This window comes from Mus caroli, chromosome 17, assembly GCF_900094665.2.
Source record: "Mus caroli chromosome 17, CAROLI_EIJ_v1.1, whole genome shotgun sequence".
In the NCBI taxonomy this organism is placed as follows: Eukaryota; Metazoa; Chordata; class Mammalia; order Rodentia; family Muridae; genus Mus; species Mus caroli.
Genome location: NC_034586.1, coordinates 19,455,476 through 19,482,519, shown reverse-complemented (window position 1 = coordinate 19,482,519; position 27,044 = coordinate 19,455,476). Strand labels below are relative to the sequence as shown.

The 27,044-nt window shown below is 49.2% G+C and overlaps 1 protein-coding gene and 2 pseudogenes across 1 annotated transcript; 2 read left to right on the top strand and 1 right to left on the bottom strand.

Annotated features, from left to right (window-relative positions):
- Positions 1-2,876: 2,876 nt before the first annotated feature.
- Mmp25 (matrix metallopeptidase 25) lies at positions 2,877-16,887 on the top strand. Its single transcript, XM_021149881.1, has 10 exons — positions 2,877-3,140; positions 3,548-3,680; positions 7,630-7,765; positions 7,862-8,148; positions 14,577-14,753; positions 14,854-14,938; positions 15,572-15,654; positions 15,945-16,097; positions 16,177-16,434; positions 16,619-16,887. Exons 1-10 carry the CDS (start codon positions 2,877-2,879, stop codon positions 16,885-16,887), a joined length of 1,845 nt encoding a protein of 614 aa, XP_021005540.1.
- On the bottom strand, positions 4,767-5,672 carry LOC110284193 (annotated as a pseudogene).
- Positions 16,888-26,616: 9,729 nt separating the features above from the next.
- Positions 26,617-27,044, top strand: part of LOC110283959 — a 1,752-nt pseudogene continuing 1,324 nt past the window's right edge.

Genomic DNA, 27,044 nt, shown 5'->3' with positions numbered 1-27,044 from the left:
CCACCAGGAGGCATGGGCGGGCTGTAGACTCCCAGTGGCCCACCAGCCTCCACACCATGAGGTTCAGGAGAGTGGGAGTCTCCCAGAGGCCAGCCCACTGATGTGCTAAGAGGCAAGGATGAGTGGTAGATGCCCTGAGGCCGGCCAGTCACCGTGCAGCATGGGCGGGCTGTAGGTACCCACAGTCTCACTAGCTTCCTTGCCACGTGGCATGGGTAAATGGAGGACACCCCGAGGCTCTTCAGCAGCCATGACAAATGGTGTAGGCAGACAGAGGACACCCAAAGGCCCACCTGCTGCACGGCTTATCCACTTATTCCACTCTGTGGAAGTACATGGTGGCTAGATGGGAGAGAAAGAGAAGAGGAGCAGCTGTACGTTATGAAGAGAGGTAGAGCTGCCGACTCGAGGGTGGAGAGAGGCAGCCTGATATGAGTAGCTTGCCCTTCCATCTGAGACCACAGTGAAGTCACGGATGGCTCCTGCTGCTGCGGACGGCCACGTCTGCATCTGTAGCCATGTAGCATCAGGGGTCTGTGTTGATGTCTATGGTTCATATTACTATTAGAGACAATTTGGATGCCCCTGGTCTGGGGTGCCGCCTGGGACCATGTGGATGTTCAAGGGCTGGGCAGAGCTGGCCCCACCCCTCATTGGTTGAGGAACTCTGAGAGCGGGCCCTTCATTTTGCCTGGCTCTGGTGGCAGTGGCTCAGGGGAGCCAGTTCCAGTGCATGAGAACAGCAGAGCAATCTCTGCCCATTGCCCATACTGGGCGAGGTAGCCAGGACAGTGCTGGAGAGCTCACCCTGGAGGAGGTGTGGGAGAACTGGCTAGCTCAGCTGCCACCTAGGCCCAGATCCAGGGCTTGGAGTTGGCCCATCTCAACATCTACCTCATCTATGAACTGCTGGAGTGCATGACGGGGCCAAACCTGCAGATCCAAAGCTGCAGGATCTCCATGACACAGGACTATAACAGGATGTCTCAGAAAAGTCCCAGTGAGGATCTGGTATTGATGGTGTAGCAGCAGCCAGGGGCCTTGAATCAAAGCAAGCACTCATTGCAATGAACACTTGCAATGTGTGGACAAAAGGGTATATTGTGAGAAAACAGTGGCACACTACAGCTTTCTCAACGAGTTTTTTTTTTTCCATACATTTTTTTGTTGTTGTTTTGGTTTGGTTTTTGTTTTCTTTTGAGGGTAGGTTGCAAAGGTGGAGGGCAGATATGAAGGAACGGGGAGATGAGTGGGATTTGGTACACGATGTGAAACTCCACAGAGAATCAATAAAAGGTTAAAAAAATAAAAATAAATAAAGTTAGAGGATGTCCTATATATTTTTATGCTGAATCTCTAATTCTCATTGCTTGGGAATGTGTTTACTTCAAGGTCTGGGGAAGACATACCAGGGGTGTCATGAACCAGATATGACCATGTGAAGAGAGGTGGCCTAGAGGTCTCAGGAGAAACCGAGTGCTGGCTCCTGGACCTTCCAGGACTGTGAGAAAATGAATTTTTGTATTAAGTCACCCAGACTGCGGTATTTGTCCACAGCTCTGCAGAAGAATACAGGATACCAAGTTACATCTGCAGCTTCTACATCCTGCCCACGATTTATTTTGTCTAAGATGCAAATGGAGCTCCTCCTGCGGCTCTAGGCACCGAGCAGTCAACACATTCCATTCACCACTTTCCTTCCATTCTGACCCGCAGCCTGAAGCCTGATTACTCCTGAGTGCTCTCAACCGTTCTTCACCTAAATCGGATCTCCTACTCTGCGTTTCTCGAGCTGGAGAGGAGGCTCTGCGGGTCCTCAACTTTTCCTCAGTGATTGCCTTTTTTTTTTTTTTTCATTTGCTTTTCTCCTGGCGTGCAGATTTTGGATTTAAAAAGCTTAGTCTGGCCGGGCGTGGTGGTGCACGCCTTTAATCCCAGCACTGGGGAGGCAGAGGCAGGCGGATCTCTGAGTTCGAGGCCAGCCTGGCCTACAAAGTGAGTTCCAGCCAGGGTTAAACAGAGAAACCCTGTCTCGAAAAACACACACACACACACACACACACACACACACACACACACAAAGAAAACAAAACAAAACAAAAAAACCCAAAACCAAACAAACACTTCCCCAAACGCTACCCCCCCCAAAAAAAAAAAACCTAAACTTAGTCCGGGGAGAGGTGGGGGGACTTTGAGATGGGAACAGGATCTGAATTTAGAGTCTAGAGGTGCCAGAGCTCTGTGCTCAAAACAGAGGCTCATACATCTGGGTGGGTTGGAACAATGGTTCGGGGCAACCATACTGCGCACAGCTGGGCCAGGCTAGGATCCCGCGGCGAAAGGAAGCTACGGAGCTCAGAGGGCCGGCAGCCTGGGGTCCCCCCGGCAGGGCGGCAGGATGCGTGGGGGAGGGGAGCTCCGGCCACCCCGCCCCCGGCCCGCGGTCCTGAGGAAGCAGAAGAGAGCCCTGCGACAGAGCATGGATCTGGGAACAGAAACTTTTAGACTGAGACGGCGGAGTAGAGGACTTGTCAGCCGGCTTGCCCCACTGTAGCTGGCCCTTAAGCTCATAGGAGAGTCCCTGCGTGCCGGTGGGGAACAGGGAGAGCCCCTGACCCTCCTCTTGGACACTGACGTTGGAAGATTGGGCTACTTCCCCTACCGCGCCCTTAACGCTTCTCTGGGTGAGCCCCGCCTCATCCAGGCTCCCACTAACATATTGGGCAGTTGGCGCCTCGCCCAGGCTGGACCTGGAGGAGACAGGAGTAGGGGACCTCTTTGCCGGACCTCTGTCCCCTCCTGAGCCTTCTCCACGCTCTCAGGACTCCCACTCCCCAGCGCCACCTGGACCCTCGATTATCGCCGTTCAGCCCGTGATGTGCCTCCCAGGATCCCAGATCTCTCCTGCCCGTCTCTACTACCCTGTGTCGGCTCCCTGGATCCGCACCGGGGCCCTGACCTCCTCGAGACTTCCACGGCGGCGGGAGTCAGGGCCTCTTCGCGTGCCTCCGCGGTCCGTCCAAGCTGAACGCATCCTGAGGCTGCCGGCTTTCGGTCTCCCGTTGCTGGCGCTTCTGTTGGTTCTGCTGCTGCCAGTGCGCGCTCAGAATCCCGATGCGAAGGTCGTGAGCATGGGCGTGGTGAGCTGGGGTCCACCGGCAACTGGGATCACACAGAACCTGTAAAAAGAAAGGGGAGGGCGGACTTCTGGTCTGAAGGGAAGAGGGGGTTGGCTTCAAATGTTCTGAAGAGTGACTGAGGGTGGGCTCTTGGAGCCCTGGAATACTGTCTCTATCAGGAGGTTTGGTGGCTGGGATTCAGAAGTTTGAAAAGGAGCTAAAATGGGAAGCTGGGGCCTCATCTGCTGGTTCTATAAAGGTGGCAAACTCAGGGCTGGGGGATAGGGGCCATGATTGTGTGTATAAGGGAGATAGGTTCTATCATTCAGGGCTAGGAGCTGAGGTTCTGGCTACCCTGAAGGGCAGGACTTTCAAATAGGGAAAGCCCCATCCTTTTAGAGTTTCATCAATCCTATCCTATGACCTAGGAATGGCTGACTCGCTATGGCTACCTGCCACCAGCGGATCCTGTCCACGCCCAGATGCAGAGTCTTGAGAAACTGCAGGATGCAATCAAAGTCATGCAGAGATTTGCGGGACTACCTGAGACTGGACAAATGGGTAAGTAGCCCACCACGCCGCGGGACAAGCCTGCCTCTATGATTGGCCCGGAGTCTTTTTTTTTTTTCCAAGACAGGGTTTCTCTGTATAGCCCTGGCTGTCCTGAAACTCACTTTGTAGACCAGGCTGGCCTCGAACTCAGAAATCCACCTGCCTCTGCCTCCGGAGTGCTGGGATTAAAGGCGTGCGTGCGCCACTACTGCCCAGCATGGCCCGGAGTCTTTAAACCGCAGGGAGTGCCTAAATTTCAAGAGGTTAAAGATGTTGGTCTCAGCCGGGCGTGGTGGCGCACGCCTTTAATCCCAGCACTCGGGAGGCAGAGGCAGGNGGATTTCTGAGTTCCAGGCCAGCCTGGTCTACAAAGTGAGTTCCAGGACAGCCAAGGCTACACAGAGAAACCCTGTCTCGAAAAACCAAAAAAAAATAAAATAAAAAATGTTGGTCTCAGGTTCCAGCCCAGACCTTGGAATCTCACTGGCCAGGCTTTGTCAGGCTCCAGTGCAGCAGGGACCAAACAAATCTGGATCCCCATTCGAAATAAAGAAAAAACATCAATATGCAAAATTACATCAGATGAGATGTAAGAGCTAGATGCTAAGAGCTACTAGTCTGATTAAGGTAAACGGCCATTTTGTTTTTGTTGACAGTCTTCCTAAGTAGCACAGATTAGCCTAACACTCTATACCCACCTGCCTCAGCCTGAGCTGGAATCCCAGGTCTGTACTACTGTGTCCAGCTGAGCAGGCCTCTCTGAAATATGTCCCATGAGCTTATAAACTGCGATCACAAATAGGAGGACACAGCCACAGGAAAACATCTCAGTAGCTGCAGAAGAACTGTGACAGGCACAAGGCACAAGTTCATCTGCCTGGAGTGAAAGGGGGTGGGGTGCCTAAATCTCAAGAGGGGCTTAGGCAAGAACTTGGTCAGGTGACCTGGGAAGAGGTTTGTTCCAAAGAAACCAGGCAAGGGGGGCTCAAAGGTGGAGAGCAACTTCATCTGAGTTGCAGGGTGCAGGGTTTGTTTTTAGTTTTTGTTTTTTTTTTTAAAACTGTAGAAATGATCTTTTATTGGGGGGAGGGTTCATCAATTCTTCTTGGCCGCCGTCTTCCTCATGGCTGCCAACACGTTGCTCAGCTCCTCCCACTTTCTCTTGGCGTGTATGTGCATGCTTGAAAGACCTCAGAAGAGAAACCCTTACTTAAGTCTTGGGATAATAGCAGACCCCCAAGAACTCACGAGGGACCAAGCTTGATGCAAACCACTTGAGGCTTTATTCAAGGAAAGCCAGAGCTCTGGGGACGACTCATATCCCACGCAGGGGTAGAGGAGTCGACCCCGAGGGAAAAGGGGTCCCAGTTTTTATAGGCCCTCACGGGGGAAAGGAGAAGAAGGGAGTAGGGGATTTCCAGATCTAAACAATATCTATTCTCAAGAAATGGGTATGGGAGGGGTACAAGGAAAGAGTCTGGTGCAGGTGCAGCAACTCCAGATTGGCCGGGCTGTGGTTGCTGGGGAGATTTTCCGACTCTATCCCATCAACCAATATCACAAACACCTGGCAATGGGCTTCATCAGTGGGCACACACCTGGGTTCAAGGAAAGGTCAGAACATTGGCAGACACACGGGTTCAAGGAGCGGCCAGAGCATTGTGCACCTCTATTTTTCTAAATCAGTGAAGCTAGTTCTGCTGACAGTGAAATCTATTTTGCCAATTTCAGGGCTTCTGTGACCTTTTACATTCTGTCAGGATCTTTCATGCTCACCGTCTTCTTGATGAACTTGAGTGCGCGCTTGTCCTTGGACACTTTGACCAACTCCATGGCTCACCGCTTGTAGGGCGTGAAGCCGCACACCTCCCGGATCATGTCCCGCTCGAACTTGGTGTGCTTGGTGAGGTGCCTGTGGTGCCTGCTGTGTCTCGTCTTGCTAACACAGGTCACCTTGTGGCCCTTGTTGAGGTCCACGGCCATGGGGTAGTGCAGGGCCATGGCTGCTGCTCTCCGATGGCGGTCAGGACAGGAAGATTGTTGTTAGTTTTTATTGTGAGGGTGAGCATTCCACTCTGTTGCTTAGGCTGGCCTTGAACATGTGGTCCTCCTGCTTTAGCCCCATTGAGTAGATGGGATACAGTTGCCAGGCCTTCGTGCTCAGCTCTGGTTTGGTCTTAAACTTCCTTCATTTGCTGCATGTGGTGCAGGGGAGACAGGGTGGGGATGTGGCAGTAGCCGAGCTCAGGGAGTATTCTGAGGGCTCCCCTCTGGAGTTAACTAAGAAGGCAGAGGGAGCTTGGAGAATCTTCAGTAGCTACAAGGAAAAGAACGTCCCCCTGCCCGTTCATTCTCAAACAGCCTAGAAGAGAGTCTGAGATCACTGTATTCTGAGTTATTGTTTGTTATTGCTACCCGTGAGATGTGGTTTGACCTCGTTTGAAGAAATGATTTCTGAAAATGGGTGGTGCTAGAAAAGGGGTTTATAGATAGCGCTGATTTGAATAATGGATGGTTATCTACTGGGGACTAAGACTCCTGCTGGTCTTTAGACTTTGATCAACATCCCATGAAGACTTAAACCAGGTAGGGTGGTGGTGGCATACTCTTTAATCCCAGCACTCAGAAGGCAGAGGCAGGCTGATCTTCAGAGTGAGTTCCAGGACACCATGGTCTACACAGAGTAACCAGGAAGAAAAAAAAGTGATGGACAGCTTTTAGGGGAGAAGCCAGCTTAGTGGAGCTCTGGCCTTAAAAGGAAGGGGGAAAGCTGGGCAGTGGTGGTGCACACCTTTAATCCCAGCACTTGGGAGGCACAGGCAGACAGACGGATTTCTGAGTTTGAGGCCAGCCTGGTCTACAAAGTGGCTTCCAGGACAGCCAGGGCTATAAAGAGAAACCCTGTCTCGAAAAACAAAACAAACAAACAAGCAAAAAAAAAAAAAAAAAAAAAAAGGAAAGGGGAGGTGGCCGAGTTGGTAGTAAAGTCCTGGCCTTGCAAGCGTGAGGGCTTGAGTTTGATCTCTAGAACCCAGCTAGAAAGGGACCTGATGGCACGCTTGTAATCCCAACTGTATCTGGGGAGACAGAGACAGATCCTCAGGGCTCACTGCCCAGTCTAACCTAGTGGGGAGCTCTGGACCAAGTAAGAGATCCTGTCTCAACCCCAAACTAACGGCAGCCCTTAAGGCATGACAGCCAAGGCTGAGCTCTGGCCTCCACACTCACAGGTGCACAAGTGTACCCCACATACATCCGTGTACAATCCATTTCACCTTTCTCCAGCATCCACCCATTGAGTCTAGTGAACTGGTACAAGAGACCCTGCTTAAGCCTCTAAGTGCCTCGGATAGTGGCCAGTCCACTCATGGCCTAGTAGAGAGTGTGACTGGCTTGAGCCACCTTTCACAGTGACTATCTAGGTTCCAAATCAGGTCGTGAAGCTGTACCCAACTTCTTTCTTGTTTTTTGTTTTTTTTTGTTTTTGTTTTGTTTTGTTTTAATTAAAAAAAAAGATTTATTTATTTATCTTATGTATGTGAATACTCTGTCATTGTCTTCGGAAATGCCAGAAGAGGGCATCGGATCCCATTACAGATGTTTGTGAGCCACCATGTGGTTGCTGAGAACTGAACTCAGGACCGGTGGAAGAGCAGTCAGTGCTCTTAACCGCTGAGCCATCTCTCCAGCCCCCCAACTTCTTTCTTAAAGATTTATTTACTGTTATCTTTTATATTTGGGTATTTGGTCTGTGCATCATGGCGGTCAGAAGAGGGTGTCCCGTCCCCTGAAACTGAAGTTAGAGACCATCGTGAGCCACCGTATGAGTGCTGAGATGCAAACTTGGATCTTCAAGAAGAGTAGCCAGTGGTCTTTACTGTTGGGTCGATTTCTTGGTTGGTTAGTACCACCCTTCCAGACTGTCCAGTTGTTCACCTTGCCTTCCTGTCTCCCGCAGACCCAATGACAATAAAGACCATGCGCAAGCCCAGGTGCTCCCTGCCTGATGTCCTGGGTGCAGCTGGGCTGGTCAGACGCCGACGTCGCTATTCTCTGAGTGGCAGTGTGTGGAAGAAACGCACCCTGACATGGAGGTAGGCCTTGGTCTGTCCCTCCCTTGGCCTGGTGACTACACTTTGCCTGGCTGGCCATTTCCTCCACAGCCACTGGCTCTCCTTCTCTCTCCTCAGTATCCGGTCCTTCTCTCAGAAATCCCAGTTGAGCCCGCAGATTGTTCGGACCCTACTAAGCTATGCCTTGGCTGTCTGGGCTGCTGAGTCAGGCCTTACATTCCAGGAGGTGAATTCTCAGGAGGAGCCTGACATCATTATCCATTTTGCCCGGGCCTACCACCAGGACAGTTACCCCTTTGATGGGGCTGGTGGCACGTTGGCTCACGCCTTCTTCCCTGGGGAGCACCCTATCTCTGGAGACACGCACTTTGATGATGAAGAGACCTGGACTTTTGGGTCAACAGGTAAAACTTTCCATTTTCAGAGGGGCTGCCTCTTCAGATCTGTCTGTGCTGAAGAATGAGGTCTGAATTAATTAATTGATGGAAGCTGTGTTGGTTGGTCAGGGATCCCCAGAGGAGTGGGAAGGGTAGACTACAGGGGGATTCTGCTTGTATAGCATGTATGGGTTCAGCCCCATGTGGACATGCACACACACACGCACACACAGCTCAGCATGGTAATAGATAGCTTTAGTCCCAGCACTCAGGAGACAGAGTCAGGTGGCTGGTTAGCCTGGTCTACATAGTGAGCCCAGTCAGGGTTACACAGTGAGAGTCTACACCCCCAATAAATAAACAAGCAACAACTTAAAAAAAAAACTTATTAATGGTATGTGTATGGATGTTTCGTCTGTAAGTGTGTCTGTGTACCATGTGCATTGCCTGGTTCTGTGGAAGCCATAAGGGGATATGGAACTGGTATCACCTAGGAGTGTGACCATGTGGGTGCTGGAAATTGAACCTGGAAGAGCAGCCAGTGCTAACTACTAAGCCACCTCTCCAGTTCCTAGCCTCCTCTGCATTCCCCACCCTACCCCGGGGGATGGTGGGGGGGGGGGATTTTTTTAAAAGAGTATTTTTGAGACCTGGTCTCATTATTGTAGCCCAGGCTGGCTTTGCATTCACTGTTTATTCTAGGCTATCCAGAAAGAGATTTACTTTAAGGAATTGGCTCATGGGGGTTATGGCCAAATTTTGTAAGGCAGAATGAAAACTCAGACAGATTTTTGCTTCAGTCTTGAGACAGAATTCCTTCCCTCCTAGATCCCTGAGTATCTGCTGTCAGAGCCTTTTTGGATTTGGTCCGTCTACACTGGGGTGACTTGCTCCACTGAAAGTAGATGGCAGTCAAGTCTGAGACACCTTCACAGCAACATCTGGACTAGTGTTTGGCCAGTCCACGGAGGCACAACCAAATCAACTTAAAATTACCACTATAGAGGCCTTTCAAGTGCCTGCCTCAAAGCTGGGCTGGTGTGAAACATTCCAGCATCTCCCTGCCCATCAGTTGAGGCAGAAGCTTGACTGGTACTTACTGTGCACACAGAGACAGTTGCCAGAAATCACAACAGAAAGTTCTCAGCTTAAGTGTCCTGAAGAGGCAGCAGTCTAGTGCTCTTGGATAGGGTGGTGGTGTCTCTTTCTGCTCAAATACACACCAAGTGACCAAGTGCCAGATGCAGTGGGACCAAGGGTAATGGCACATGCCTGCAATCACAGTACTTGAAAAGATGAGGCAGGAGGATTGTGAGATTGAGACCAGCTGAAGATCTATAGCCAGACTCAACTCAAGACAAACATTTTTATTTTAAAACACAGGGTTCCAAGCAGGTGTGTAGAGTGTGCACCTGTAATCCTAGTATGTGGAAGGCTAAATCAGGTTTGTAGCAAGTGTGAGGGCTACATAGTAGGATGAGGGCTAGCCTAGGCTACAGAGAATGATCCTGTCTCAAACAGGACAGAACAAAAAATGCTGAGTACCAGATACCACCGGCCAGATGGACCAAGTCTTATTCATCTCAAGTACAAAGGTACAGGGACACTCAGGGAAAGCACACAAGCCAGTGAGTGGAGTGCCATGTAGTCAGGTGGGAGGAGCCACTGAGGGGGGACACTGTCTGTGACATCCATGGCTAGAAAGTTGTGTCCTCAGTGGGGACGTCACACATGAGTGGACCCTATGTTGGAAAAGGTTTTGGGAAGTAAGCAGAATTTAAAACAACAGGTTTTGGAGAGCACTGAGGACACAACTGCATCCTAGAAATGGTCCTGGATGCATGAGGAGATGGAGTGGAGAGAGGCAAAGTGGTGGGAGTAGACAAAGAGTCTAGGGAAGAGAATATGGGGGTGATGGCGGAGGGCTAGATCTGAGGGAGGTTGGAGCAGGCCCAGATTGTGATCTCTAGATCGCCTGGTGCCAGGGAGGATGAGATGGTCCAGGTTCAGCTCAGCATCCTACAAGATTGATACTATTAGATAGGGTCGTAGGGAGGAAGCAGTAGGTGGGCAGAAAGTGCAGGTAGCACAGAGCGTAAACATCCTCTTTAGAACCTGCATCCCTGGGGCTGGTGAGGTGGTGCAGAGGTTAAGAACACTGGCTTCTCTTTTATAGGACCTGGGTTCAATTCCTAGCACCCACATGGCAGCTCATAACTTTGTGTAACTTTATTTGCCAACACTCTCACCCAGACACACATGCAGAACTTGGACTCCTAGTTCTGTCCCTGCTCAGGTTTCCCAGAAGTTGAGGTTCAGTTGGAAATTATTTTCTTCCCTTGTCCTCTCTGATTCCTGCACTGAACCCCCATTTTCCCTCTTGTATTTTTTGTTTCCAGACAGAAAAATTCCTTCCTTCCTTCCTTCCTTCCTTCCTTCCTTCCTTCCTTCCTTCCTTCCTCCCTCCCTCCCTTCTTTCCTCCCTCCCTCTCCCTCCCTCTCCCTTCCTCTCCCTCCCTTGAGACAGGGTTTCTCTACCTAGCCCTGGCTGTTCTACTCTCTGAGACCAGACTAGGCTTGAACTCAGAGATCCACATGTCTCTGCCTCCTTGCCAGATAGAAATTCTTTTTTTTTTTTTTTTAAGATTTATTTATTTATTATATGTAAGTACGCTGTAGCTGTCTTCAGACATTCCAGAAGAGGGCGCCAGATCTCGTTGCGGATGGTTGTGAGCCACCATGTGGTTGCTGGGATTTGAACTCTGGACCTTTGGAAGAACAGTCGGGTGCTCTTACCCATTGAGCCATCTCACCAGCCCCAGATAGAAATTCTTAAGCAAGTAATTTCTCAGGGCAAGGGTAGCAGGAGAGAGAAATGATACAGCTGAGCAAGGGTGTGGGCCAGCTCTTCTCAGTTCTGTCCAGTCGGTCGTGTGCTGTGTTGGGGTAGGAGGACGGGGAGGAGACAGCTAGGTCTGGTGCCCAGGTTCTGTGGAGCACTTGCTGTAAGGAAGTAGTATCCAGCAACACTGTGAGGCTCGGGATGCAGGCTATGCAGACCTGGCAAGTGCTCTGTTACTGAGCCACACACATCTCCAGTGCAAATAGGTCAGCTTCGAAGCTGACTCAGTTCAGCTTCCGCCACTGCGATAAGTGCAGATGACATTGCCTTCTTGCACTGTTTCCTCAGCTAGAGATGAAGTAAGGAGAGTGTCCGGTGGCTTGTTTCCTTCTTACTTGTGCACACTGGTCTGGGGACAGGGATCAGCAAGGCTGCCCAGAAGAAATGGGAGAATTTGAAAGTCAAGAAAAGAGCAATGGAGAGCCTCAAAGTTAAGAAGTAGTGGCACTGAAGGCAAAGGCAGGGTGATCTATACAGGTGACCAGACAGTGAGCAATCTCGAGAGTTCTGGGCCACCAAGAAAGAGACACTGTCTAGAAAAATACCCTAAACCTAAAACAATGGAGGTAGGGAGAAAACAGGAAGTAGTTAGACATTGCTACACCACAAACAAATATTAACTGGCTAGGATTTGGTTATGTGGGGACAAGTGACCTTTCTGCGCCTGTAAATCACATCTCCATGGATGTGAGGATCCCAAAGTAGAATTTCGTGTGAGAAGAATCGAGAAAGTGGAGGCTGTGATCACTGAATGGCCAAGAAGCAAGGGCAGAACCTAGTGTGGCTAGAATCCTCGCAGCCAGGTCCAAAGAGTGTTTCAGGATATTGTGTTTAAGCATCTACCACTGAGTCTGATGAAAGAAGGATGGATGTGGAGGCATATAGAGAAAGAGAGTGCACGGGTGATGCAAACTTTTACTCCCAGCATTTGGCAGGCAGATCTCTGTGTGGTGACAATTTTGAAATTTTTTTAAAAAAGAAAAACACAGAAATAATATAAGAACATGTTTCCGTTTTATGGGGCTGCTTCAGACTGTCCACAGCAGTTCACCATGGTTTGCCTCCTGCTCTAGCACACTGGTCTTGTGCACCAGATAGTTTCTGGGATTGTATGATGTTTGGAATTCTGGGGACTTTTCAGAGGGTTGGTGATGGTGGGTGGGTGGGTTGGTTGGTTGGTGGTTGTGGTTTGTTAAGTAGTTATGTAAAAAGAAGAAACAACAACAAGAAGAAATTAGGTATCCTGACAGCGAAGATCAAGCTTGCCCTGAGGAACTTGCTGTCCTTACTCAGCAGGCAGCCGTCTGTAAGGACATCGCCCCTCTCCAACCCCTGACTTTATTCAGGGATCTCTTTCCTTCCTCTTTATCCCTTCTTCTCTCTTATCTAGTGTTAGGGGCTTGAAAGGGTGGAAGAAAAGGGGTGGAGAAGGGGTAGAAGAAGAAGAACCCACAAAGTAGCCAAAGACAGCTAAGCTACTACATCTGTGAGCTAAGGGTTACCTTCAATTCCTGGGGATCAAACACTCCACCAACTAAGCCACATCCCAGCTCTGCCTGTCCTGAGGAAATAAGAAGGACACTTGCCAGCATGTGTCACATGGACGTCGGGACTGAGTCTGGGTCCCATCGTTGAAGGGTTATGAACCTAGAATACAGGTTGAGAGATCAAAAGAACCATCTGCTAGATCAAAGACAAGAAAGGCAGGTGGTGACAGGGACCTGAGCATTGTCCACCAGGGCTCTCAGGGTGTCTGCATGGTGTGAGAAAGACCAGGAAGGGACTCCTGGCCCGGAAGCCCCAAGTTGCCCCAAGAGAGGTGAGATAAGGAAGGGGAAAAGAGAGCACCCCTGTTGAGACACCGAACTTCCTCTGATTTCTCAGTAAAAGGACTCACAACAGTAAGCTGACCTGTAGCCAACATGGAAGTTCAAACAGGTTCACCTGAAGATGTGACCTGTCGAAAAGAAAGCCAGGGGCAGAGCCTGGGCACGGAGAGCATCCATCCCAGCTCCCCTGCTGACTTTGCTGATTCTTCCCGCTTTGAAATGATAAAAGATGGAGGTCTAAGATGTACAGAAGCCTAGCATTAGCTGTTCTTACAATATGCCGAGTAGAGTGGCTCATACCAGTGGTACCTGTGCTTAGGAGGCAGAGGCAGGAGGATTACATCACGGTCAAGGCCTGACTGGTCTGAATAGTGAATTAAAGTCTAGCCAGGGCTACACAATGAGACCCAGGCTTTAAAGAAAAGAAAAGAAAAACAAAAACATTTTTTTCCCTGTTATTTTGCTTATAGACTCGGCAGCTGAGGGCAAATGCTCTTCAGTTTATCAGTGAGTCCCAATAACCTCACTTTCATTAAACTGGTTAGAAACAAGGAGGCGGACCTGACATTCAGAAACCTGGGCCAAGTGGAGTGGTCCCCTGACTCAGTCCCTTCCGAGCAGGCCTTATGCAATGAAGTCAGAGATCGATGAAACCAAGTCTGAAGAGGCTCTGTTCTGACCAGGGTGGTGTCCCCAGAGAAGAAGTGCTGCGGTGGGAAGAGGCTGGGAGTGAGACAGGGCGCCAGAGCAGTAGAGCTGCGGGCTGTGGTCTGAGAGTGCTTGCTAGTGGGAGCTCTGAGCTCTGTCTGGTCCCACCATTAAGAGAGCTTCGAGTGGGAGGGGCAAGGGCCCTGGGGAGGAAGAAAAGGTGGAGAAGGGAGTGGTGAGGTCTGAGAACTGACCTGGAAATGCGGATCCAGGGACAGGAGGGAATGGAATGAAAGAGACCCTGGGCTGGAGATGGTGGGAGGGTAGGGGTTGGAATGTCTGTCTGTTGGTCTTGAGACACAGTCTCTCTATGTAGTCCTGTCTAGATTTTAATTCACTATGTGGACCAGGCTGGCCTCAAACTCAGACTTGCCTGCCTCTGCCCTGCCTTGTGAATGGTGAAATTGAAGGTGTACACCACACACCCAGCAGAGTGGGGTTGTTGTTGTTGTTTGTTTGTTTTCTTTGCTAAGGCAGGATTTCTCTGTGTAGACCTTGTTGTCCTAGAACTTGCTCTGTGGACCAGGCTGGCCTTGAAACTCAGAGGTCTGCCTGCCTCTGCTTCCTCAGTGCTGGGACTAAAGATGTGCACCATACCCTACCCCACCCTACCCCACCCCCAGCTAGAGTGAGAGTTTCTAACCACAGGTTGAAATTGGGCAAGGATGCTCCAAGTACCGGATACCCCAATTTCCTGCCCCTAAGTTTCTGTATGCACCGTTTCCTTCCAGGGTGAGGGGGACCCCTTCTGTCTTTCTTTTGGGTTTCTTTCATCCCATATCCCAATGTCGCTACTCAAAAGTATTCACTGACTCAGTGGTTGAAGATTCAAATATTCAGTGGTTGCAGGAATGTGGGACCGATGGTACCATTCAGGAAGGGATGGGTGGAGCAGAGGGAGATCCCACTCCAGGGCCTCCTGAGTTTTCCTTCCCCTTGACCACTGGGTTAAATCCTCGTGTTCTCTTCCCAATGTGGGGTGGCCTCAGCTTCAGCCCTTGGTCCTCTCTTTCCAGATGATAACGGAATCGACCTATTTGCAGTAGCAGTTCATGAATTTGGCCACGCCCTAGGCCTTGGCCACTCTTCTGCACCCAACTCTATTATGCGGCCCTTCTACCAGGGCCCGGTGGGTGACCCTGCCACATACCGTTTGCCCCAGGATGACCGTGACGGACTACAGCAGCTCTATGGTAGGGGGAAGGGGATACCCTGAGCCAGCCCCAGGTGTGGCTTCCTTGTGGCCCATACAGCAGATCCAGGGAACCCATATCGGTCTGACTTTTCCCATAGGGAGAGTGTCCCAAAATCCAAATGCCAGGCCCACAAGGAAACCCCTGGTTCCGCCTCCCCAGCCTCCAGCCATGCCCCCTGACAGGTAAGTGTGTGACCTACCCAGCTTCCAGCCATGCCCCCTGACAGGTAAGTGTGTCCTCCCCAGGCTCCAGCCATGCCCCCTGACAGGTAAGTGTGTGGCCAGCTCCCTTGCTCAATGTCCTCCATTAAAAGGGGCTGGAAGTGCTGGAGCGATGGTTCAGTGTTTAAGAGCACTTGCTGCTCTAGTGGAGGACCTATTTCAAGAGGCCACAACCACCTGTAACTCCAGCGCTGGAGCATCTGACACTTGTGACCCTCTCACGCCCACATACAGGTGGCAGACACAAACACAGTTTTAAAAAGAAAGACTGGAAAGATGACCCATGGGCAAGCCAGAGGTGTGGGTCCGTAATCTCATCACTCAGGGAGGCCGAGGCAGGCAGATCTCTGTGAGTTCAAGATCTGCCTGGCCTACAAGTTCCAGGATAGCCAGGACTGCACAAGGTGAACAACAATGGAGGAAGATGGGTTTTGTCAACCTTTGACTCACACACATACAGATGCACGTGCACCATGCACGATCCACACAGGCACATGAGAGGCATCGGTGGGAAGCATCCTTCCCCTGCTGGACAGTAGTCAAGAGCAAGGCACAGGGAGCCCCGCCTCCTGCTTACTCCCCTGTCCTCCCCAGCCCCTCCACACCTGTGCCTGACCGCTGTGAGGGCAACTTTGATGCCGTTGCCAACATCCGAGGGGAAATTTTCCTCTTCAAAGGTAAGCCACTTTGGATGGCCTTTGGATCTGCATACTTCTGGTGACATACCTAGGCTACAAAGTTACCTGAGAGGTGGGATTGCTGGGGGTGGAGGTGGGGTATCCCAGGCAAGCCATAAAATGGTCATCATATATATGGTAATTTGATATATAGAGTCCCCCTGCATATATCTTATGGGACAGGAAGATGCAGCCCCTTGCCCAGCCACTCACTGGGTCAGACAGAGGGACATTAGGGAGGGGAAAAGATCCCTTACCATCTCCATCCCTTATACTTTCTTCCCCTACAGGCCCATGGTTTTGGCGCCTCCAACCCTCAGGACAGCTGGTATCACCCCGCCCTGCTGGGTTGCACCGCTTTTGGGAGGGGCTGCCAACCCACGTGAAAGTCATCCAGGCTGCCTATGCCCGACCCCTAGATGGCCGAATCATCCTCTTCAGCGGTGGGTAAGGGTCATGGGTACTGGATAGGGCAGGTCTAGGGAGCTCTCCCTGTCCCCTTACCAATATGCCTTCTTCCAGGCCCGCAGTTCTGGGTGTTCCAGGAACGACAGCTTGAGGGTGCAGCGCGGCCACTGGTAGAGTTTGGGCTGCCCCCAGGAGAAGACGTGGATGCTGTGTTCTCATGGCCTCACAATGGCAAGACATACCTGATCCGAGGCCAAAAGTACTGGCGGTATGACGAGGTGGCCGCCCGCCCAGACCCTGGCTACCCACGTCCCTTGAGTCTCTGGGAGGGGGCGCCCTTTGCCCCAGATGATGTCACCATCAGCAACACAGGTGTGGAGAGTCGTTTGCAAATTGTGATCCCTGGGAGAGAAAAAGGAGGGGGGGGGGAGATGAAGCCGAGGGGATGGCAGATGGGGGGGGGGGGGGTGGGCATCCTGGGAGTTGGAATGAAAAAAGGAACATTGGCTTTGGGGCAAGTCTAGACCAAGACTCTGAGGCGTCTCCTCCCTTACAGGTGACACTTACTTTTTCAAGGGCACCCATTTCTGGCGCTTTGCGGAGGGCAGTGTCAAAGCTGAGTCAGATTCCCCCCAGCCCATTGGGCCCAAGTGGCTGGACTGCCCTGCCCCCAACTCTGACCCTCGAGTCACCAGTCCCCCGAAAACGACATCCAAAACCCGAAGCTGTGATTGTCACTGCGAGCTCAATCAAGCCTCAGAGCAGCTGTTGCCTCTCCTGCTGCCTTTCCTACCCCTAGTGGCTGGAGCGGTCTTTTCTTACTGAAACCTGGCCCTTCCTTGTGGACTTCCTATATAAAAGGAAGACGGAGTCTCCCGCAGCGGGGCCTAGTGTAGGGTCGTGAAACGCCGCGGAGCCTCACCATCTGTGCTCCGCGTCCCTCATCCCACGTGCATAGAGCTGAGAGATTCCTAGTAGAAGCCCGGGGACGCCTCCAGTGTTGCTGAGTCTGCTTTCTGTTAGGGTGCAGGGAGCCGTGGCCATAGTGAGGGTGACCGCCAGGGGGCGGTATGCACCCTCTCCATCGCCGAGAGGGGTGTGCCTGCTGTAGCTACTAGAACTGGAAACCCAGCAGAATTGCAGCTCCTCAAACCAGAATTGCTCCTCAAACCAGGGTTATGTGCTGCCTTCTGCTGAGCTAACTGGCTTTCTGGGAATCCCCACTCCTCTGATTCTCCACAACTAGTCCTACTGATCACAGTGGGATGGTGACTGTTCCCTGACAGATGCGTTAAACAGGACCAGGACATTGAACCCCAGCGGCTCCTTTAGCCGCTGAATGTTCCCGAATCTTCTTACCATAATCTACTCTCTCCATGTCCCTTCACAGTCACTACCACAGGGTAGGGACTTAGGCCAAGCACTGCCACCTCCTCTAGGTTGTGCGTCAAGTCTTGGCTGACAACAGTGTTGATGTGAATGTAATTTCTCCATGTTTGGCCCTGCTGATCTCCTTTTACATCACCCTCATCCCAGAACACAGCCTAGGGTCATCACCCTGAACTCAGGATTGCCCGATTCATTTGGAAGGGATCTTATGATTCCTGTCTTTGTCACCAACTGAAGTAGCCATAGACCCAATGATTGCTGTCCTAGCCCTCCCAGGGTGCCCAATGAGACACGGTGAGCAGTGAAAAAAATCTGAGGTAGCTTCCTTCAAACCAACTTCCTCATAGATTCAGGACCTGCTTCTATGCAGAACCTCATGGGAATTTTTTTTTTCCAAGACAGGGTTTCTCTGTATAGCCCTGGCTGTCCTTAAACTCATACTGTAGACCAGGCTGGCCTCGAACTCAGAGATCCGGGGCCTCTTCCTACTGAGTGCTGGGATTAAAGGTGTGCACCACCACTATCCAGCATCTCATGGGTATTCAAGAATAAAGATCTTGTTCCCTTGCCCTGAATCCTCATTCTGGGGAGGGGGCCAGGAATCTGTATTTAGGAATGAATGCATAGACAGCTTGAGTAGTTTACTTAGTAAGGCAAAAGAACCAAGTTTGGGATAGAGAGATGGCTCAGTGGTTAAGGCTGCTCTTCCAGAGGTTCTGAGTTCAATTCCCAGCAACCACTTGGTGGCTCACAACCATCTGTAATGGGATCCAATGCCCTCTTTTAATGTGTCTGAAGACAGAACTACAGTGTACTCATATACATAAACTAAATACATCTTAAAAAAAAAAATGAGATAGCAAAGCACTCTGAAGAGAGGTTAAGTAGACTCCCCAAGGTGGGGAAGAGGCCTAACGGAGGACTGACTACCCCAAGGTGTGTGTGTGGGGGGGGGGGGCTAACAGACCGCTTCCAATGAGGGGTTTTATGAATATGAGGTAGGTGGAATATTTATTGGGCAATGTGCCCTTATTTTCATCTCAAACCATGGTGGACCAGATCTTTCATTGTTAGGTCCACAAAAGGGGAGGACTGCAGAAGCATTAGGAACTTTTGTGATATATATGATATTTCGATATTATATATATCTCAAAATATAATATTGAAATATGTATTCAGCATATATTGAATGGTCAGTATTATATATATTGAAGGTATGTAGGTTGAATGTCCTTGTGGTTTAGTTTCTTGTATTGTGGAGACAATGTAACTGCAGTTTCAGGGAAGCACAGGTGCCAGGGGTAGTCTGACAACCAGGGGACAGCCACCAATTTGCAGCTGTCCTCACCTCTCTAGTTCCTTGGCTACTGGATGGTCTCTGCTGGAACCTCAAGGATTTCTGAGAAGCCATTTTACCCACCACTGAGTCTGTTACGTGAGCTAGGAGAGTGTGTGAAAGGTGTGTGAGTCCCTCACAGCCCTCATCAGTTAGGATCAGAGCCTGACTGAGACTGTAGTTACTGGCTTTTCTGTAGAGCCGCATGCTTCCGAGTCTGTCAGCTTTGCTGTTTCATATCCAATTACAAACTCTATTATTTTTCGCCTTCAGTGTTTTAAGACCAGGATGGTCTCATAACAGAGATAGTCTGGCCTCTGCCTCTGGAGTGCTGGGATTAAAGGTCTGTGCCACCACAATGGGCTCTAAAGTGTTCTTTATCTCCACAACTTCATCAAATTAATTCACTTTAACTCACACATTTGCTTTTTACCATAATGGGGGGAGGGGCTGGGAACTAAGCCTGACTCAGGAAGAGAACAAAATGGGATTGGAGTGGCTGGAGAAGTGCTCTCTAGACTTGCAGAGGATTCTGTTTTGTTTCCCAGCATCGGAATGGCGGTAACTCCAGTCCCAGGGGATCTGATGCCCTTTTCTGACCTCTGTAGGTGTGTGGTACACTTGCAAGCGAAACACTCATGTACGTAAAGAGTCAATCGTTTTAAAAGGGTAGTCAGAGAAAGCCTTTCATTTCTTGTGAGCGTGATGGATCTGGGGCAGCAAGAATAAGATGTCAGTCACTGTGCACCGCAGGGAAGCAGCAGGCTTGGGTGAGGAGGGGGTGGGGGATTGGTTTTAAAAGGAATGGGGGACCCAGCTGTTATGAGGTTACAGGAGTCTTAAAAGGTGAGGGAGGAGTGTTGTGAGGTCAGTAGTTTCCAGCCTCCTGGAAAAGTTATTTTGCTCCAAGAAAACTGGTTAGTTCTGTACAACAGCAAAGAGACTGTCTTGGAGCCCTGAAGCCTCAAGTCCTCGCCTCTTTCAAAGAACATTCTAGAGTTTACTTTGCCCCCTTACTCAGGCTATGTGCACTTGCTTTGACTCTATCCTCAGGCTCCCTGTATCTTCACCCTGATTCTTTTCCTGATCTCTCCAGTCACTCTGGTTCTGTTCTGTTTCCTTGGGGTCAGTGCGCCAGAGCTGTGGTTGTCTGGTGGGCAAAGCTGTACCCCAGGGATCTGGGGCTTGTAAATTCGAAAGAGTTATCCACCTGTGCTGGTGCCAAAGGACGGAGGGTCATGGAGAGCTGCTGAGGCCTGGGACCTGCTGAAAGAATCGGAGTCCCTGAGGAGAGGTGAAGTTATAGCCTCAGTCATAGATCCTAGGATGTATTTATTGACCAGACTGATGTAAAAGTTTTGATGAGGGGCTGGAGAGATGGCTCAGCGGTTAAGAGCCCTTGAGTTCAAATTCCAGCAACCACATGGTGGCTCACAACCATCCATAATGAGATCTGACTCCCTCTTCTGGTGCGTCTGAAGACAGCTACAGTGTACTTACAGATAATAATAAATAAATCTTTTTAAAAAATGTTTTGAAGGCCTGAGGAGAAGGCTAAATTGGTAAAATGCTTTCCTGACAAGCTGAAGAAGTTGACTTTGCTTCCTAGAATTCATGAAAGGAAGCTGAGAGATGACCCAAATGAATAAAGCACTAGATGCACAAGAGAGAGAATTGGAGGTTAGAGTCCCCAGCATCGGGAATGGAGTGTGGGAGCTGCCTGTCATCCATTTACTTCAGAGGCAATTTCATAGCAAGCTGGCTGCTGAGACTAGCTGAGTCCGTGAGCTCTGGCTTTAATTGAGAGACCTTGCTTTGACAAATAAAGTGAAGGGTGACCAGGGAAGACATTTAATGTCAAATTTGGGCCTCTACATGCACACATGTACAGTCACATGCAAATACACATGCATACACTCTCCCAAACACAAATAATGTCTTCAAGGTACTGGAGAACACACTAAGATGCAGACCCACAACCAAAGGATGGACCTAGCTGGGCAGAGCACAGTGCCCTCCCGAGCCAACTGCTACACACACAGTTGGGATGTGTGCATGTAACATGGATGCACACGGAACATGGATAGACAGAGCTACTTTGAGATTCCCTTTCTTTTACTTTAAGACAGGGTGTCTTTGTTTAGCCCTGGCAGTCCTGGAACTCTGTAGACCAGGCTGGCCTTGAACTCACAGAAATCCTGCCTCTACCTCCTGAGTGCTGGGATCAAAGGCGTGTGCCATCACTGCCCAGTGATATTCTCCTGTGGTCATATCTCCCCCAAAACATTAAATTCCAACTGGAACCAAAAATCAGAAGCCACAAAGACCTTTGACCCTTATTACTGCAACACATTTCGATTCTAGCTAACGAGAAACCATGCTCTTACAATGAAGCTTGGTCCAGTATTGTTCACACCAAAGTCAACCGCTTCATAAACATACCGTAAGTCTAATTGTTCTCTGCTCCAAACAGCAGATAACGACCTCAGTGTTGGTCCTCTTACCTTATAGCATTCCTTTCAGGTAACTGACTGGCTTGGACTTTCAAAGTATACCCGGAGGTATACTTCCTCTAGAAAGGCTGCATGCTTGCTTGCACTAACAGGGCCACTGCATGGATAAAATGCATTAGTTGTTCACTCCGAGGCACAAATGCATCAGTGTCTCATTAAGGAAGGAAATCAACGCTCTTCTCCCTTGGTGTTTTTTTCAACCATGAGTGAGTCCAGGTTTGAATTCTCTACTTCATGCTGCTGTGCCTTCCATCCCCTGTCCATGAGTCTAAATCTGCACCTGTCTGAGGCCTGTCTTGTAAATCTGTCTCCAAGTCTATGCTTAACAAAGGGCTTCTATCTATCTATCTTCTATCCATCATCTATCAGCTATTTAGTTATCTATCATCTGTCATTTATCTATATATCTTTTATTTATTTATTATTTCTGAAATTGTATTTTAATTACAATATTTCTCCCTTCCCTTTCCTAGTTCCAAACACTCCCATATACCCTCCCTCCTCTCCTTCAAATTCATGGCCTCTTTTTTTTTAATCAATTGTTATTGCATATGTATATGTATTGTATTTGAACATATACATATATGTGCATATATTTATTTATAGATGCATATATATCGTCCTAAATATAACCTGCTGAGTCTGTATAATGTTACTTGAATGTGTTTTCAGGGCCGACTGGCACTGGAGAACTAGCTGCTGTGCTCTTCCTTGGGGAGGCCTGTCTCTCCTGCTCCCAGTTTTACTGCCTATAGCTCTTGTGGAGGGCTGAGGCCTCATGGGCTGTATGCCCTGTAGTTTGGCATTTTCATTAGTGTCTTCATTTTTCAGCTCATTTTGGCAGTCATGATGATGAGGCTTCATGGGTGTAGCTCTGATGTTACTACATCTCAAAGAAATCTCGCAGCAAGGTCCTTGATCCTCTGGCTTAAAAAAAATGATTAAGTCAATTTATTAAAATAGTTGACTTAGGCCGGGCAGGGTGGTACACGCCTTTAATCCCAGCACTTGGGAGGCAGAGGCAGGTGGATTTCTGAGTTTGAGGCTAGCCTGGTCTACAAAGTGAGTTCCAGGACAGCCAGGGCTATACAGAGAAACCCTGTCTTGATGTCTTGAACCCCACCCCCACCCCCAAATAGTTGACTTAGACATCTGCAATAGTGACTTCAACCTCCTCTCCTGGCTCACTACTGAAGGAAATTATATTTCGCAATCTCAGAAGGACTGTGTAAGTCAACAAGTCTCTTGGGGATGCTCATTTGGAAATGATCCCATGTCTTGAAACCTCACCACAAGGTGTTTCTCCCTAACATAGTATTTTTCATTAATTATTTGGAAAATGCATACAATGTAGCTCAATCAACTCACTCCCATTCCTTCTAGGCCCATCCTTCCACACACACACAAAACCAAAAAACACAACCCCATACCAAGTCGGGTTTGTGTTGCTAATATACTCAATGAAGCATGGTCAAACTCCCAGTGGCCAGAATCTTAAAGACAACGGAGTCCTTCCCTGCCTACCCCAGTTATCAGCCGTTAACCGCGAAGAGCTACATACACTTACTTCAGCATCCCTATCAGAAAATCCTTTCTTTCTTTCTTTCTTTCTTTCTTTCTTTCTTTCTTTCTTTCTTTCTTTCTTTCTTTCTTTCTTTCTTTCTTTCTTTTGTTTCTTTTGAGACAGGGTTTCTCTGTGTAGCCCTGGCTGTCCTGGAACTCACTTTGTAGACCAGGCTGGCCTCGAACTCAGAAATCCACCTGCCTCTGCCTCCCGAGTGCTGGGATTAAAGGCGTGCGCCACCATGCCCGGCCTGTCGCAGAATCTTTTAATCCCTCTCTTTCTCAGCTATGAGACTGCAGTCATGGCTGCCAGGGCATAAGAAGCTCCCTTGCCCATGGATGGCAGCATGGGCTTCCGTCTGCATCGTGGACATTAACCTGGTCTCCTCTCCGGTGGCAACATGGATCACGAAAGTAGAGCAAGGTTCCAGTGACAGCACTGATCATTGGACATCCACAGGGCCTCCCATGGCAGCATGGGACATAGATCATGTATGACTTCTGGCTGCAGCACTGACCATGGAAATACCTCGAGGAAATTCAGTTCAGAAAGTGAACCTCTCTCCATCTCAGACATTCTGTTGCTGCTCAGAGTCAGGGTGATGGTGGGGTTGGGCAGGGTGATGTTTGGTGACAGGACCCATGAGGGCTCCAGGCTGTTGCGTATCACCCTAACAGTACTCCAAGCATCGCCATCCCGTTTGCATTCCTTGGCCCCAGCTCTCCTCCCCTGCACGTGCACAGTTGCTGGTAACTGGAGCCTCCTGGCAGAGCCCCATTCTGTAACAACATGCTCCGTTGTCTGCTGTGGTCTTGCTCCCCTACCTGTCACAGCTGCTGTGTCAAGGTTTTTTTTTTTTTTTCTTGTAGCGATTCTCAGTGTCTTGTAGGCATGTGCACTGGTCCTTTCAGGTTCTTTCCTTGCGCCTCCGATCAAGTTCACATACTCTAACAACTTCACATCACAGCTGGTGAGCGTGATTCAGATGCAGCGCATCTTCTCCTTAGTTCCCACAGGTGTCTTTCCAGGATCTTTAAGATTACGGCTCTGGTGCAGCTTTCTGACTGACTTGTTGATGAGTCAGGACGGAAGACGACTGAGCAGAGCTCTCATCCATGCACGAACCACCACATCTTAGAACAAGGCTCAGATGCATGCGTGAACCACCTCATCTTAGAAAGCTTCTGGCTCTTAAAGTCTGAGTTTGAAGCCAGTGTGGTCCACATAGTTGGCTGTTCCTGTGTGTGTGTGTGTGTGTGTGTTGGGGGAGAATCTTTTAATTTAGGACAAAATCTTAATTTACTATGCAAAATTCCCTTCTTTTTTCTTTTAATATTATATTTTGCACATTGATTTAAAAAAATTGCTGGGCATAGTGGTGCACGCCTTTAATCCCAGCACAAAATTTACTTGTTTTATGTATATGAGAGGGCACCAGATCCCACTACAGACGGTTGTGAGCCACTATGTAGTTGCTGGGAATTGAACTCAGGACCTCTGTTAGAGAGGTCAGTGCTCCTAATTGCTGAGTTATCACTCCAGCCCCTAAATTCCTGGAGTGGAGAAATGGCAGCAGTTAAGACTGAGTTCAGTTCCCAGCACCTACCCAGTGGCTCACTACCAACCTATAACTGCGATCCCAGAGCATGGGCCAGCCTCTTCTGATCTCTGCAGGTACCAGGCAAGTATGTGGTTCACTTGCATACATTCAGGCAAAATACTCTTACACATAAAATAATAAAATAGATAAACTCTAAATATTTTTAAAAGTTTTCTATTTTTTTTTTAGCCTTCTTCATCAAAAATACATTTACTCCAAAAACTTCACATTGCTTCTTGTTTAAATGACTTTTAATACTTTTTATATTGTATGCATGGGTATTTTGCTTGCAAGTATGTCTGTGTCCTGTGTATGTGTCTGGTGCCTGTGGAAGCCATAGAGGGTATCCGATCCCCTGGAACTGGAGTTACAGATGTTGTAAGACCTCATGTGGGTGCTGTGAACTGAACACAGGTCTCCTGCAAGAGCACAGTGCTCTTACCTGCTGAGCCATCTCTTCAGCCCTGAAGTTTTTTTAAAACTATTTTTTACTTATGTATATTAGGGTGTCAGCCTGTCTGTCTGTGCATTGGGTATGGAGAGGTGCCTGTGCCGTGTGTGTGTGTGTGTGTGTGTGTGTGTGTGTGTGTGTGTTTGCTTGATCCCCTAGAACAGAAGCTTCAGGCTGTTGTGAGCCACCATGCGAGTGCTGTGAATGGAGACTGGGACCTCTGGAAGAGCAGCAAGTGCTCTTAACCACTGAGCCGACTCTCCATCACCTACCCTCTCAACCTCTTCCTCCCTTCACTCCAAATGCCACCCCTTCCTTCTTCAAGTCCTCTCCTTTTATTTTTTTATTTATTTATTTATTTTTGGTTTTTCGAGACAGGGTTTCTCTGTATAGCCCTGGCTGTCCTGGAACTCACTTTGTAGACCAGGCTGGCCTCGAACTCAGAAATCCNAACTCACTTTGTAGACCAGGCTGGCCTCGAACTCAGAAATCCGCCTGCCTCTGCCTCCCAAGTGCTGGGATTAAAGGCGTGCGCCACCACCGCCCGGCGTCCTCTCCTTTTAATTGATTGATTGATTAGTTTTTATTTTGTAACACCTTTAGTCCAGTTAGTATTGTCTGTTGGGCAACTGGGCATGCTCTGGAGGACTTAGTGGGCAGGGGAATGGGGCAGGAAAAGGGATCTAATCTGGATGTTCCTGGTACTGCAGGCCTGGTGAAGGCAGGCAGAGAGGTGGCCTGACAATGGAGCTTGGGGAGGTAGGGGACAGCATGCGGCTCAGAGCATTCTCGTGTCTTCTAAAGCACTAATAACAATAGTCTTGTGCCTCTGCTCTCACTGGCTTGACCTTGCACTTTTGCGGATGAGTGGAGCTACAGTGAACTCATCTGTGCAGTGGCCGTGTGCAGAAGCCAGCCTTTCGCAGCTCTCTTTCCCCTTCTTCTGCTCCTCCCTTCTTTCCATCCCTCTTCCTCAGTGCTCCCCGAGCCTTAGTCCGGGGCTAGGGAGGAGCACACTTGAGTCTCAGCATTAACGGCTGCCCACTGTACTGGGAAGCTTCTTGGGATGATGAGAGCAGCCCAGGCCTGTGAGTTAACAGTATTGTTTTCTTCTCTCTGGCCTATGGGTTCCTGAGCCATGGGCTTTTAACACCAGATTTATGGGCGTAGTGGTGCAGCACTTTCCTCCGATAAACATCCGCCGCCGTGAAGAAGAAAGAACATCAGGAGCTAAGGTTTAGTTTAAACCTGTAGTGGCTGCTTGGAAAATGAAGATGCTCTTGAAAAAACAAGAAGAAAAAAAAAAAAAGAAAGAAAGAAAAGAAAAGAAAAGAAAAGGAAGATGCAGACTCCAGATTGGAGGCTTATGTGTTCGTCATGCAAGGGCAACATACTAAAGGAGAGACATGACTGCCCTGAGCAGTGACTGAAAACTGCAAGCCCTGGAACAGATTTGTGGAAGACAAGGGACATCCAAGCATTCCATATTGGAAGAAGAGACTTTGTTTTTGTTTTTGTTTTTGTTTGTTTTTTTGAGACAGGGTTTCTGTGCATATCCCTGGCTGTCCTGGAACTCACTCTGTAGACCAGACTGGCCTCAAACTCAGAAATCCGCCTGCCTCTGCCTCCCAAGTGCTGGGATTAAAGGCGTGCACCACCAAGCCAGGCCTAAGAAGAGACTTTTATACATGAAAAAAAAAAATGCCTTTGTTTAGTAAATCACACAAAAATCCAGCAGAAATTGTCAAAATTCTGAAAGACAACCTGGCCATTTTGGAAAAGCAAGACAAAAAGACAGATAAGGCTTCATCAGAAGTGACAAAATCTCTGTAAGCAATGAAGGAAATTCTGTGTGGAATAAATGTCAAGGACCCCATCCCCACCCCCAGAATCAGTGGCTCAGCTGGCACAGGAGCTCCACAGCAGTGGGTTGCTGGTGGCACCAAAAAAAGATGTGACCCAGATATTCAACACCATCCTGAGAAGACAGATTGGTACCTGGTGTCCTACTGTGGAGTGCATCAGTTCTCATCTTCACATCCTGTTTATGCTTCTCAAAGTCTGTAAAGGCCCACAGGTTGCCTTACAGTGTGGTTACGCAGAGAGAGTGTTTTCTTTTTTTTTTTTTT

Bases quoted from the DNA above. Each gene is read 5' to 3' on its own strand.
- Mmp25 (XM_021149881.1), top strand. From the start codon at position 2,877: ATGTGCCTCCCAGGATCCCAGATCTCTCCTGCCCGTCTCTACTACCCT. The intron at 3,141-3,547 runs GTGAGCTGGGGT...CCTATGACCTAG, and splicing joins AGGTCGTGAGCATGGGCGTG to GAATGGCTGACTCGCTATGG. The intron at 16,435-16,618 runs GTGTGGAGAGTC...CCTCCCTTACAG, and splicing joins TGTCACCATCAGCAACACAG to GTGACACTTACTTTTTCAAG.